This window comes from Zootermopsis nevadensis, unplaced genomic scaffold (assembly GCF_977971745.1).
Source record: "Zootermopsis nevadensis isolate Lab colony 2312 unplaced genomic scaffold, Znev_1.0 Znev_ptg000013l, whole genome shotgun sequence".
In the NCBI taxonomy this organism is placed as follows: domain Eukaryota; kingdom Metazoa; phylum Arthropoda; class Insecta; order Blattodea; family Termopsidae; genus Zootermopsis; species Zootermopsis nevadensis.
Window position 1 is genome coordinate 10,669,613 of NW_028259145.1, and position 12,357 is coordinate 10,681,969.

Genomic DNA, 12,357 nt, shown 5'->3' on the forward strand with positions numbered 1-12,357 from the left:
GTCTCTGATTCACCTGGTCTATGCAAAGACGAACGTCAGTGACCAAGGCATACAAAGACAAGACCGTGCAGAGACCGTGTTCATAAGAGACAACCTAACGCAGAGACCAAGTCCACTAGAGATTGGTTCTAGCAGGTGTCGTATCGGGAAGATTTTGAAAAAAAAGGCAATTTTTGAAAATTTTCAAAAAGTCAAAAAACGCTGGATATTGTACAAAAAGCACAGAGAACAAAAGAATTTGAAAATGTTCATATTCAAATTTTTTTTAAAATATAAATTTTTTCCGAAATCTTTCAAATCCATCCCTGCCGGAACCAGTCTCTTTCACATTCGGTCTCTGCCAACCCCTGACTGTGCCTCACCCGGTCTCTGCAAGACACTGTCTCTGTCTCCCGATTTCTACCGGACACGTTCTCTGCCTCATTCGGTCTCCGCCTCACACTTTCTCTGCCGCACGACGTCTGTGCCTCAACCGGTCTCTGTCTCCCTCGTCCTCTCTCAGACTCGGTATCTGCCTCACCCGTTTTTTGCAAAGACGAACGTCAGAGATCGGGTCATACAGAGACCGGATAGTGCAGAGACCATGTTCTTCAGAGACAAGGTAAGGTAGAGACCTGTCCACCAGAGACCGGTTCTGGCCGTGGTCGGGTGGGTAGAATTTTGAAGGAAAAAAAATCAAAATTTTCAATATTTGCTTGAAATTTTCCAAAAAGCGCACAAAACCAAAAACTTTAAAAATTCGAAATTTGTTTAAAGATGAAAGTTTTCAAATTTCTTAGGTTCTGTGCGCTTTTTCTACATTTCCCAGTATTTTATGAAAACTTTAATTTGAAATTTTTTCAAAAATCTCCCCACCCTATCCTAGCATGAACCAGCCTGTCCTACAGTGTCTCTGACGCACACGTTCTCTGCCGGACTCGGTCTTTGTATGATCCGTTCTTTGACTGTTTGTCTCTGTAAAGATCATTTGAGACAGAGACCGGTTGTGGCAGGGGTCGGTTGGGGAGAAATTTTCAACATTTTCAAAAAATCAGAAAATGCTCCAAATTGTCGAAAAAGCGAAAAAAAATTGAAAAATTTTAACTTCAAAAAAATTTCCAGAAATTTTGAAAGATTTTTGTTTTGACCTCATTAATGTTTTTAAAGGCAAAATTAGTTGATCATCTGTTTTTGATGCAGTTAGTCTCTGCATACCCACTAGGTCTATCAGAGACTACTCTACCTTTACTGCACAACGTAATTTCAAGGCTAGTCCCTCTGCCAGATGTGTTTCTGCTGCCAATGCAATCTGTAGGAGCATCAACATCTTTAACAAAGATCGTGTTTTGCTTACTGATGTTAGTCAGCGTTTTAAACAATAATCATTGTTCTTTTTTATTATTTATTTAGTATAACATTTTATTTTGTATGTTTGTCCAAAATTGAACTGATTTTAATTTAATTATTATTTTACTTAAGCATAATATTTAGCTCATTTACTTATTAATTATTTTGCAATAAATTATTGTACATTTATATATTCAGTTCATTGTTTGTTTGCTTTTGTATTGTAATGTTTGTATTGTTGTTAGTGCTTGGCTGTTATTGGCTTCTTTGATTTTTGTCAAGCACTTTAACAAATGAATTGAATTGAATATAATATTGCAGAACTTTAGTCTGACATGCATCCATATTAAAGTCATTTCCATCACAGTTATTCACTTACATCCTCTTCATCACTAAAATAGCTGCTTGGTCTGATTCTTCTCTTTGGCTTGGTGCTTGAAACTGTAGTGTCTTCATAGTGTCCTGTTGCAACTTTATACCGGTACTCATCCAGCTCCACCTGCTCCTGCTAAATGGGTAAAACATTCTTGAGACATAATACACACTTCTCAGGCTAACAGCCCAGCAACTACAGCTGTACCCACCACCTCAACTGCTTAAATAACTTAATGGCCTGAGGAACTCTGTTGCAAATTGATTCTACTCTACTTAAAACTTTAATTTTTTTAGTTATATGTATAGCATATAATGAACCACGTTTTTATGATAATGCCTTTATATCACTGGTTAGATTCCTTGTATTGTAATGGGACTTTTCACTATAAAAAATAAGAAATTGTAATTTCTATTCCAACTAATAATGCTCAAAAATGCATTAAGATGATGAATGCATGGCCCAGTTTCCCTTTATATTAGAGCTGTATTAATAAAACAGAGGATTAAATGAAATTAAAAGACTTGCAAAATATAGAAAAAAAAACTTAAGCCAATTTTGTACTGCATTACTTGTCTTATAAATAAGAGTGGACAGTTATGCTGTGAATGGAGTACACATATTTTTCTCTCTGTTCTTTTAACTTTGCATATCTCACTGGCACTGACAGTTATTTACTATGGATACAAATATACAGCTACAAAGCTATTACTTGAACTCACAGACTCCGATATTATTTTTCCTTTAAAATTATCACTATTCATCACACAAAAATTCTTTCAAATAATGTTTATCTTAATGAGATCTATTATATGTCCTGCATAATCAGCCAAATTTTTTTTGAAAAGTCAATAAACCTCAATTTAAGCTCCGTGTAAAAAGATTAAGTCAGGTTTGCCTAGCAACTTTGTGTGGAACCCCAATACTGAATTTAATTTAAATGAAACAGCTGAATGGATACATACAATCACTCCATTCTACATTTGTTATATGCACAACATAAAATAAAACAATAAAAAATTATGGGCAATGTAACAGGATTTTTGGACACAAGCAGCAAGAATATCAAGAAAATACAAAACTGAATACAGAAGTTCTATTTATGGTGATATAAAGACTAAACCCAAACTGGTACTGGAATGGATGTCATTAGGAAGGCCAAGACTGGGAGCCGAATGAATGAAGGGAATCCCGGATGCAATGGGAGAGAGAGAAGTGGAAGGATACAGAAGAATGGTGATCTGGGAGTGCGGAAATCAGTAACATTAAGAAACCGGTACATACACACACAAAGAGCATCTAATGAAAGTCATCTACCTCAATTTTTATAACTGCACTAAGGGTTTCCATGTCAGGTTCCACTTCTTCCTCTGGTTCCTCTTCATCTTCCAAAATTTCTTTCTTCTTCTTATGTCTACTCTGTGTGCTTTCTAACCAATAATCTTCATCTGAACTCCCAAATTCTTCTTCATTCTGTAATGAAGTTGAATATTAATTGTGTGGTGTCAGTGGTGGTGGTGATATTATGGCAGTGTGCACTTATGATTGTGTCAAAATGGTGATATCATAGTGGTGTGTGGTTGTGGTGACAGAATGGTGGTTATGTAGCAATGTGGTGGTAAAATGATGATCATGCTTGTGGTGTTAATGAGGTGCTACTGGTGAAGTATGGTGATGGTGGTGCAATTGTGACTCTCATATTGTGTCACTGGAGATGGTGTTCTGAAATAATGTAGTGCAAGTGTTGAGGTGGTAAAATCTCCACTGTTATTTGTAGCAATGATGGAAAACATAATAGGCAGAGTGGCAGAAAGTCACCGAGAATGGAATGAAAGCAATGGTTTTTGCAGACGATGTGATGGTGTGGGGAGAGAGAGAGAGAGAGAGACGGAAAAGTTCAGGAACAGTTGGAAGTATGGCAAGAGGAGGTAGAGAGGTGTGGCATGAAGTTTAACATCAAGAAGTGCGAGGTGGTATGTATGTCAAGAATGCAGAACAAAGTATGGAATGGGATTGAGTTAAGGGGAGAGAAACTCAAAATGGTGGAGAGCTTCAAATACTTGGGAAGTGTAATCGAGAAAGATGGTCGCAATAGGATGGAGCTAATAAGGAGGGGACAGCAGGGAGAGTTTCTACAGAGCGGTGAGAGATTTACTATGGCAACGGGAAGTCCCAATGAGGTGCAAGAGGTTGCTGTATGAGGTGTACCTTGTACCAATTGTTACATATACAGCAGAAACTTGGACATTGGGAAGAAAGGAGATACAGAAGGTGGAAACAATGGGTATGAAGTTTTTGAGGAGTGCAATGGGTATAACAAGGAGAGAGAGAGTACGGAATGAGGAAGTTAGGAAACGAATGGATGTGAGGGGTCTGATAGAGAGAGTAGAAGAAGCAAGAATGAAGTGGTATGGACACGTGAAGCGAATGGCACGACAAATGTTGGATTTGAGAGTGACTGGTACAAGACCAAGGGGAAGACCACGAAGAAGGTGGGAGGAGTAGATAAAACGAGGAGTGATGGAGAGAGGTGCCCAGTGGCAGTTGGTGGAAGAAGAGGAGTGGTGGAGATACAGAAAGATTTGGTGGGGCTTTACCAAGTGGACCCAGCCTCAGGCTGGAAACAGCAATGGATGATGATGATGAAGTGTTGTGGTGGTGATGGTGGTGCGATAATGAGATGGTGGTCATATGGTTGAGTAGTACCCATGTGATGGTGGTGACAGGCAACCATGTCATGATAGAGGTGATGGTGGTTGTAGTCATGTGGTGTGGTCATGGTGGTGGTGGTGGCATTTTTGTTGTGGTGTGATAGTGGTTTTGTGGTACTGGCAGTAATGGTGTTGATAATGAAAAAAGGTAACAATATTTATATTATTCATGATAAAATTTTGGTTTTAATGGTAAAGCTGTAAAAGATAAAAGATTCAATAGTCATATGTTCTGGAATGATGGAAGAAATGCCTACCTGACTTTTTTCATCTTTATGACTTTCCTTCTTCTTCTTCTTTTTCTCTTTCTTAGGAGGTGGATCTCTTTCACCTAGTGCATTCTTTGGACACTTATAGCTCAAGTGGCCGTCTTCACCACATTCATAGCATCGTGATTTGTCAGGATAAGATTTACGACGTATAAACTCAACACTTCTCCCATTATCAATTGCCAGATTGCTTCTAAGTGTGCGGCCAAACATCTAGAATCACATTAAATTGAAGTGATAAAATGGTATAAGTTTTATAAATTCCATAGGAATGAACAGGTAAAGTGCATACTATAAGACCACATACATATTTTTGGGAAAAGAAATTCTTGACTGGAAGCTTAGAGCCAAACTCTTCCCTGTAAAACTTACAAAGACACAACTGACTGTCAACTAATGTAACAATGGTTAATGATGCTACATCAAATGCAAAGATTATCATGAATGGTCAGGAGGTTAGGTGTACACAAGGAAGCAGCTGTGGCCTACATGCCCACTGAGTACCAAACTATTTTGCCTGCAAAGTTTGAAGAAAACTACAGAACATCAGTCAGTGCAGTTAGTTCTTGGCCAACATTTAAACTGGTAGTTTATGAAAGTGTTGCCATATGTCCTACCATTTCAGTGCTATACCACAATTCCGGGAACTTTTTGACTGCCCCTCGTACTGCTGTTGACTCTCAAAAAAAGAAAAAAAGAAAAAAAGAAGAAAAAAAAAAAAAGAAAAAAAAGAAGAAGAAGAAGAAGAAGAAGAAGAAGAAGATAGGCAGTGTCGGACACTGCCGCAGTTATTTTCGTGAAAACGTCAATCGTGTATAGTATACTGAAATTAAACAAAATTTTTGTTTTGAATCGTTTAATTCATTTGCAACTTACATTTATTGAATACAGGGTAGTGGTATGAGAAGTAGGATACATATGGCTTTGAAATTATTTGAATACCTCCGATGGGTCTAGGTCGACCTCCATTGCACTCTCCATCTCATCAGCAACGAAATCCACATCCATACCTGACCCAGGCTCGTCAGATGCCGCCTGAGTTGTCAGAGCGCGCTTACGTTTCCTATATTCGCGGCAGTACTGCGCGTTGGTTTTGGGTCCGGGCCCGGCGTTTTCGGTGTCATTCTCTTTGAAATTTTGTGCTCTACGCATTCGTGCCCGATTTTTGTAATTCTGGTTGTACTTTGCCCTCATATATCGCGACATTTTAAGAAAATCGGGAAATTTTCAAACTTTTTCAAATTCACAGCCTCGTATCTTTTTGAGTTTTTGAGATATACACTTGGAGGCCAGGATGAGTTGTAACATATACACTCCTCTTCAAAACAACACTTGGTTCACTCGGATCGGATAATTAGTCTCTGAGATATGATCCCGTTTATGGACACGTGTCGAATCCGGAAAGTCGAAAATCGTGGATTCACTTTGCGCGTGCGCAGTTCGCGACGTCCGGCCGCCACGAATGTCGGAGCGGTACTGGCACAAACTTTCATCCTTCCTCTTTAAAACGAGACTAAGATGGCAGCGCTATGTCTATTTTTAGCCGAGTTATTGAAGTTTGAAATTACTTCGACAGAAACTGTCGCTCAATTGGGCGCGATTGCCTCCCCACACCCGGCATCGATTTTAAAGATGTTTTCACGTCAAAAGGGTGTACCTCCTATCTAGAGATTTTGGGCCTTCTTTAGAACTTGTTGGGCACCTGATAATACACCATACTTTGCATGTTGTAGCAGCTTGACCAGGAAGGAACAGAAATGTCCTCATTCAGCTAGTATATGTTTTCCTGAAAATACTGTAACCCTGTGGGTCAAGTTCAATCCAGGAAAATCAACAAAGAGAGCAGCTGCTGAACTTGGGATGTTAACAATAAATGCAGACAATAACTGAGAATGATTCGGAGATGTATCCATACAGAACATCAGTGACATAAACTTTCAGAGTGAGATAAGCAAAGATGACTTGAATTAGCAACAGGGCAGAGATGGAAAATTCCATATTACACAACATCTACTTTTTTTAACAACGCTTACCATGCCCTTTTTCTTCAATAAAACTGTGAATTCAAATAGATACAAGGATATACTGCAAAATTATGTCACAACACAACTCTGTTGCCTATGGCTACCCAGTCGTTCATGCAAGATGATGCTACTAAAGGCATGAATCCTGCTACCACCTGTTAATATCACAGCAACAAAATGTAATTCTGACAAATTCTGGTGAATTGTCTTAGTAGATTTCTATGGGTATATAAGAGACATATTAGATAAAATCTGAAGTAACAGTAATTATTTTAATAACTTTCTTATTGTTATATAAACATGAGTCAATGCTACAGCAGACACATAATATATGTAGTGTTCCATGACAGAGTCAATACTTCACGTAATTTTTGCTGTTCTCAATACTGAAGGAGTTAATGGCCACATGAAGTTGTTAAGCCTAGGATTTCCAAATGAGAGAAGCTAACAACAAGCAGACAGTTTGGGACACATCAGGCAACACTGTAGACAGTTCAGTACATGCTCACTTGATACATAGTTATAGCTAGACTTATTTTCAAAATGTGCATCAGCAGCTGTCTGAGAATGAAGACGACATCCAATTTGGTTAAGTGGCAAGCGTTTTCCCATTTATAAGAAAAAGGTGAAATGCTGAAACCAGTGACTAAGCATCCAGTACAATACGCAGCTGTTGACAGCTGTCCAACCACCAGCATTCATAGCATATTTCAATAAGTCAACATGCCACAAATGAGAGTATAAATCTGCATGTATGGAATTCAAGATGATCAGCCAATTTGTCACCTTTTGTTTACAGATGAGGTGACATTCATGAGAGATGGAATTCTCACTTATGGGCTTTGAAGAATCCAAATGAAACAAACACACATTTTCAGTGCAGAACAGGTGCTGCTTGAGGAAGAACAAAGTACGTATGTGGTTTCATCATGACAATATACAAACACACTTTGCAAGATGTGGAAGATAACTTTCAAAGCTGCAGAAACAATAGCACATCCAACTAGCATTGTCTTTGATACCCCTGTTCATATCAGAAACTACGGTGCCATGCTTTGTAGAGCAACTAGTTCTCTTTTAAAGAAAATCAGAATTTGCCACTATCAGCAATTAATGTAATAAGCAGGGCTGCAGCTGAGTCAGGGCAGGGCAGTGCAAGGTGGTACTCCGACGCTTTCCTCAGAGCCAGAGCACTATTTTGGCACTACTTTTAAAGACAGTGATGTCGAATACTTATGAGCCCCTCACTTAAAATATAATACAGAGTATGGCCTTCCACAAATTTATAAACATTATGTACTACAAAAGTCAGACAGCACATCAAATTGCTTGCTCTAGCAATACACTTCCCTAACTTATATTAACTGTTTGTTTCATTGTGAATTGTTTTTGTTCAATTCACATTTAAAGCAATCTTTAGTAACAATGTGAATGGCCTCATATTATGATTCATGCCCATTTCTTGCAACCTGGAATTGCATATCATGTCATCCCAGATTTTTATTGCACAACTAATTATTAATTCAATAAACATTTTGAAACAGTACAGAGTAAACTTGCTTGTTACACTTATTTCCAACAACAACTTCAACTTCAAATGTCCAGAAGTACTTCAATATTGAGAATAGACAAAATTATTACTCTGTAATTTCAATTTCTACTATCGGCTAAGTATAAATTTCACATCATGGTATACCTTGCAAGATAATAGAATAATAAGCATATAATAAACATTCAACAACCAAATTTTGTTAACACCAAGCCTTTCATTATAAATGCAAACTTGTACTCACTTGTCGCCCATTTATAGCTTTGGCACATGATTGTGCGTCCTCCCGTTTCAGGAACAGAACAAATGCAACACCTTTGCTTCTCCGTGTTATTTTATCTTTCATTATTGTAACCCTACAAATCACAACAAGAAACATCTTAATGTAAATTAACTGCTTGTCATAACATTTTCTTTTTGAAATACATAAATTAAACAATGAAACAGAAAATTCATTCAAGACCACTAAACCAAACCCTGCCAATGAGCTCAATCCTGAATCAGTCTAATCAAATTTACATCCTCACACATTATTTCTGCAAAATATGTCTGAATACTATTCAAGACACAGGCCAGTGGTGTTGTTGTCTATGAACATCACAATGAACCTTCAGGTTCTATAAAAGGCAGTGATTTCTTGACTAGCTGAATGACAAACTAGCTTCTTAAAAACTCTTCAGATGTCTAAAATTTATGTTCCTTCAAAGCATGATACCACACAAGACCTGTAGATTACATACTATTGTGTAGCTAAACAATTCACGTTGAAAATACAAAGAGTACTAATCTTATTTCTCTATAAGTAAGGACTTTGTAAAAAAATAGATATATATTTACACTACAAAAGTCTCTCAACCCAATCGCATCTGATGCCTTACAAAAAGTAGAATAATGTTGCTAAACAAACAAACCACACTCTCTCAAAATTTCCATAGCTCACTTAAAATTGCCAGACATCTAAATATGTAGGAAAGCCAACGAAGAAGGAATGCACTTCAAATTTCCAACTGCTACAGATAAAAGAAAATATCATACAGATTATATTACTGTATTTTTACTGATGACTTACAGAATATTTCTAATTATCACACCTGAGGGACCTAATTAACAGTGAAATAAACAGTACACTGTCATTAATAAATAAGACCCCAAAGAAGAGAGAGGGCATTCTCACAACTACTTGATGACCTAGGCATGAAGACACAGCTGGGTTGTTGGAATTAGTGTCTTACATAAACTGATTTTGAGATCTGTTATGAACAGCCACTAGCGGTAGTTGAGAATTCTTGGCATATAAGGGCTGTAATTTGGAAGTCAAAAGAAATGCTTTGGAACATTCATAAATTTTGAGGTTAGGAACATTACAGAATATACCAGTATATTAACAATGTATTGGTGGAAGTGTGTCAAACAGATTAATTCTATTCAGACCACCGTGTATGACAAGAAACAATAAATCTCACATGGACAAGAATAAGGTTATATTTTGCTATTCGACATCACAGCACTAAACTGTATCACTGAAACCAGAGATCAAACAAAGCAAATTAACCATAATTTGGCTGTTATAAGAATCTTAACCTTAATTCACCAATACTTCATGGCATTTTAACAGAAATACTAATTTAAATCACACTTTGCCTGTAAGTACTTACTTGACAACTCTTCCATATTTTTCGAATATTTTGTGTAAATCATTATTTGTAAGAGAGAATGGCAAATTGGAAACATAAACCGTACTTTTACTAGGGACTAATCCACCGCTCATGGTTGTCGTTCCTAATATTCAGAAAATGTGTAGCTAATATGAAACATTTCACAAACTTCAAAACCATTCTACAACAATATCATAACCATAAATTAACCCATAACAGCCACAGATTAACGTCGTAGCAGCCATAATTGTAATCGATTGATGCCACCGAATAATTCAAAGCAAACCATAAATCGGTTACGCAACGATATGTTTACACAATACTTTTAAGCACCGATTATTTCTACTCCACAATTTAGCAAAACATTCTATATCTCTAAAAAGACTGACTTCAGGGTTGTTGGACCGTGCAGTCTCGTAGCAGAATGAGTCGAGAGAGGCGAGTCATCGCCCTGATGATGGACGCAGGATGGATCTTTGACAAGTTTGTAAACTTCTACAAGATTACTCGGCGCATCAACCCAGAAGTCAGCCATTTTCGGACTCAGAGCAGTGAAAACCTCATATCCTATAATACACGCGATATTGTTCAAAGGACCAAAACTGATAAATGTGCTGTTCGATAAACTGTGGCGGCGATCGGTGACAGTCCATCACTTTGCTGAAGCCGATTTCACCACCGAGTGGTCTGTGTGAACATGTTGGCACACAACGGCTCATATATATGCATGGATTACACTAACACACAGACGACGTGTCACGAATTTTTACGAGGCGATTGTGGATGGCAATAATAGTCGGCACTCTATATTTTTATCAGTTTTGCTTCCTTTGCCAGTACACATGAAAACCTTGAAGGCATAAATCTGGATATCGGTATAGTTTTATCTATATTTGTTTCTGTGATCAGTGTTCTAAAGAGAAGCTGCTACGTGCTTTCCGTAACGTAGTGGCTTTGCTTTTACAATGTTGAACGATGGATCAAATCTAGGAAAACTGCAGTACTGAATATAATGCCCTATCGTTAGAGTTAGCTTGCGGTTTGAGGTTCTCAAGTCGACAAGTATCGATGTGGCTGTTTTAAAGGATGCAGCACGAAACATGTTTGGCAAAAAAGGACCGACGTTTCTGAAGAACGTACTGCCGTCATTACTGGGCGATGTACAGTAGGAAATGGATGACTATGCCTTGGTCTCTACATCGCAAATGGAAGGACAGGGGACAGAGTCGCTTGGCACTTACTCTGTCTGATAGAAAGAGCTAGCCCCAATCACTAGACTTTCTATTTGACCCAACTGAGTAGGTGCCCCCTGCCCTCCCTTTTTAACCTGTGGATGGAAGCAGATCCAGCTTCCAAAACGTAGTATTTTTTTCAAAAACACAGATGGACGTAGGCCAAGAATTTAGTGATTTCAATTGTTACACACTGTCAGTACCCTTTAAAATTGAGTTATTTCTGTGCTTTGCAGAATTAGGCTGAGGTCTCTAAAATATGGTGCTAATTCCAGCTTATTTGGCCAGGCCATGAATGGACTCACTGCAGTACTTCAGTTGGGAATGATTTAGTGCTCACAAATGATGAGATACATTTGTTTCTTCTTCTATGGCTCTCCAGTCCATATTCAGTACATGGCCTCCGCAATTCTCCTCTGTTAAGTCTGTCTGTCCGAGGCTTTGATTGAGGTTGATACATTTGTTTTGCTTGAAGTTAACAAGAGGCATATATAGATAGACATTCTGCTGGAAATGGTAAACAGTGCCTTAAAAGTAAACAGGGGTGTGCTTATACTGGAAATCAGAGGGATTATATAGAGTGACAGGAAAGGAAGTGTGAAGGAATGAGCCTTTTAGGACAGAATGATGTAAAGACTGAGCTGGGTCCATAGGGAGACATAGCAAGCGTAGGTGAGACAAAGTCATCCCTTTCCAGGACCACAAGATGGGGGTTGATTCCATGGTGACAGATTATATTACATATTCAAGGCAACATGGAGCAGAGTTTATTGAGAAGCAAATAGTTGCTCAGCTTGTCAAGAAATTCCCTGCCTCTTACTAAACTCACAACACCCCACAAGTTATCCCTATAGTAAGCCAGGTGAATTGAGTTACAGTGCCACACTTAATTTCTTTAAACCAAATCTCATATCCATTTTCTGTTGATTACATCTTGTCAGAGATTTTCCACGAGGCTGAAGCCATGTGAAACATTTTGTAACATGCTGCTTCTTGTGGTGATGGGTTCTTAGTAACGTACCCAAGCTGGAGGACCACAACATGTCAGCTGTCCATAACTGCAACTACCCTCCATCTTTGGAGGCTGTCTTCTGCATCCAGAAGCTGAGTGTCATGCTATTATGACAAGGAATTCACTTAACATGGAGATATATTACACACTGATCATGCCAGCGACAAAGAGTCACGTCTTATCATCTAGCAATCAAAATATAAATG

The 12,357-nt window shown here is 38.2% G+C and overlaps 1 protein-coding gene across 2 annotated transcripts; it reads right to left on the bottom strand.

The window, feature by feature from the left end:
- Positions 1-1,348: 1,348 nt before the first annotated feature.
- LOC110830770 (zinc finger CCHC-type and RNA-binding motif-containing protein 1) lies at positions 1,349-10,594 on the bottom strand. 2 transcript variants are annotated; one of them, XM_022066043.2, is made up of 5 exons: positions 10,297-10,594; positions 8,497-8,608; positions 4,668-4,892; positions 3,017-3,172; positions 1,349-1,834 (listed from the first exon to the last, which is right to left on the bottom strand). In XM_022066043.2, the coding sequence occupies exons 1-5, from the start codon at positions 10,440-10,442 to the stop codon at positions 1,694-1,696; spliced, it is 780 nt and encodes a 259-aa protein (XP_021921735.1). In that variant the 5' UTR covers positions 10,443-10,594; the 3' UTR covers positions 1,349-1,693. The 2 variants fall into 2 exon arrangements, with proteins under 2 accessions (XP_021921735.1, XP_021921736.1); XM_022066044.2 differs by having other exon boundaries at positions 9,908-10,440.
- Positions 10,595-12,357: the final 1,763 nt, after the last annotated feature.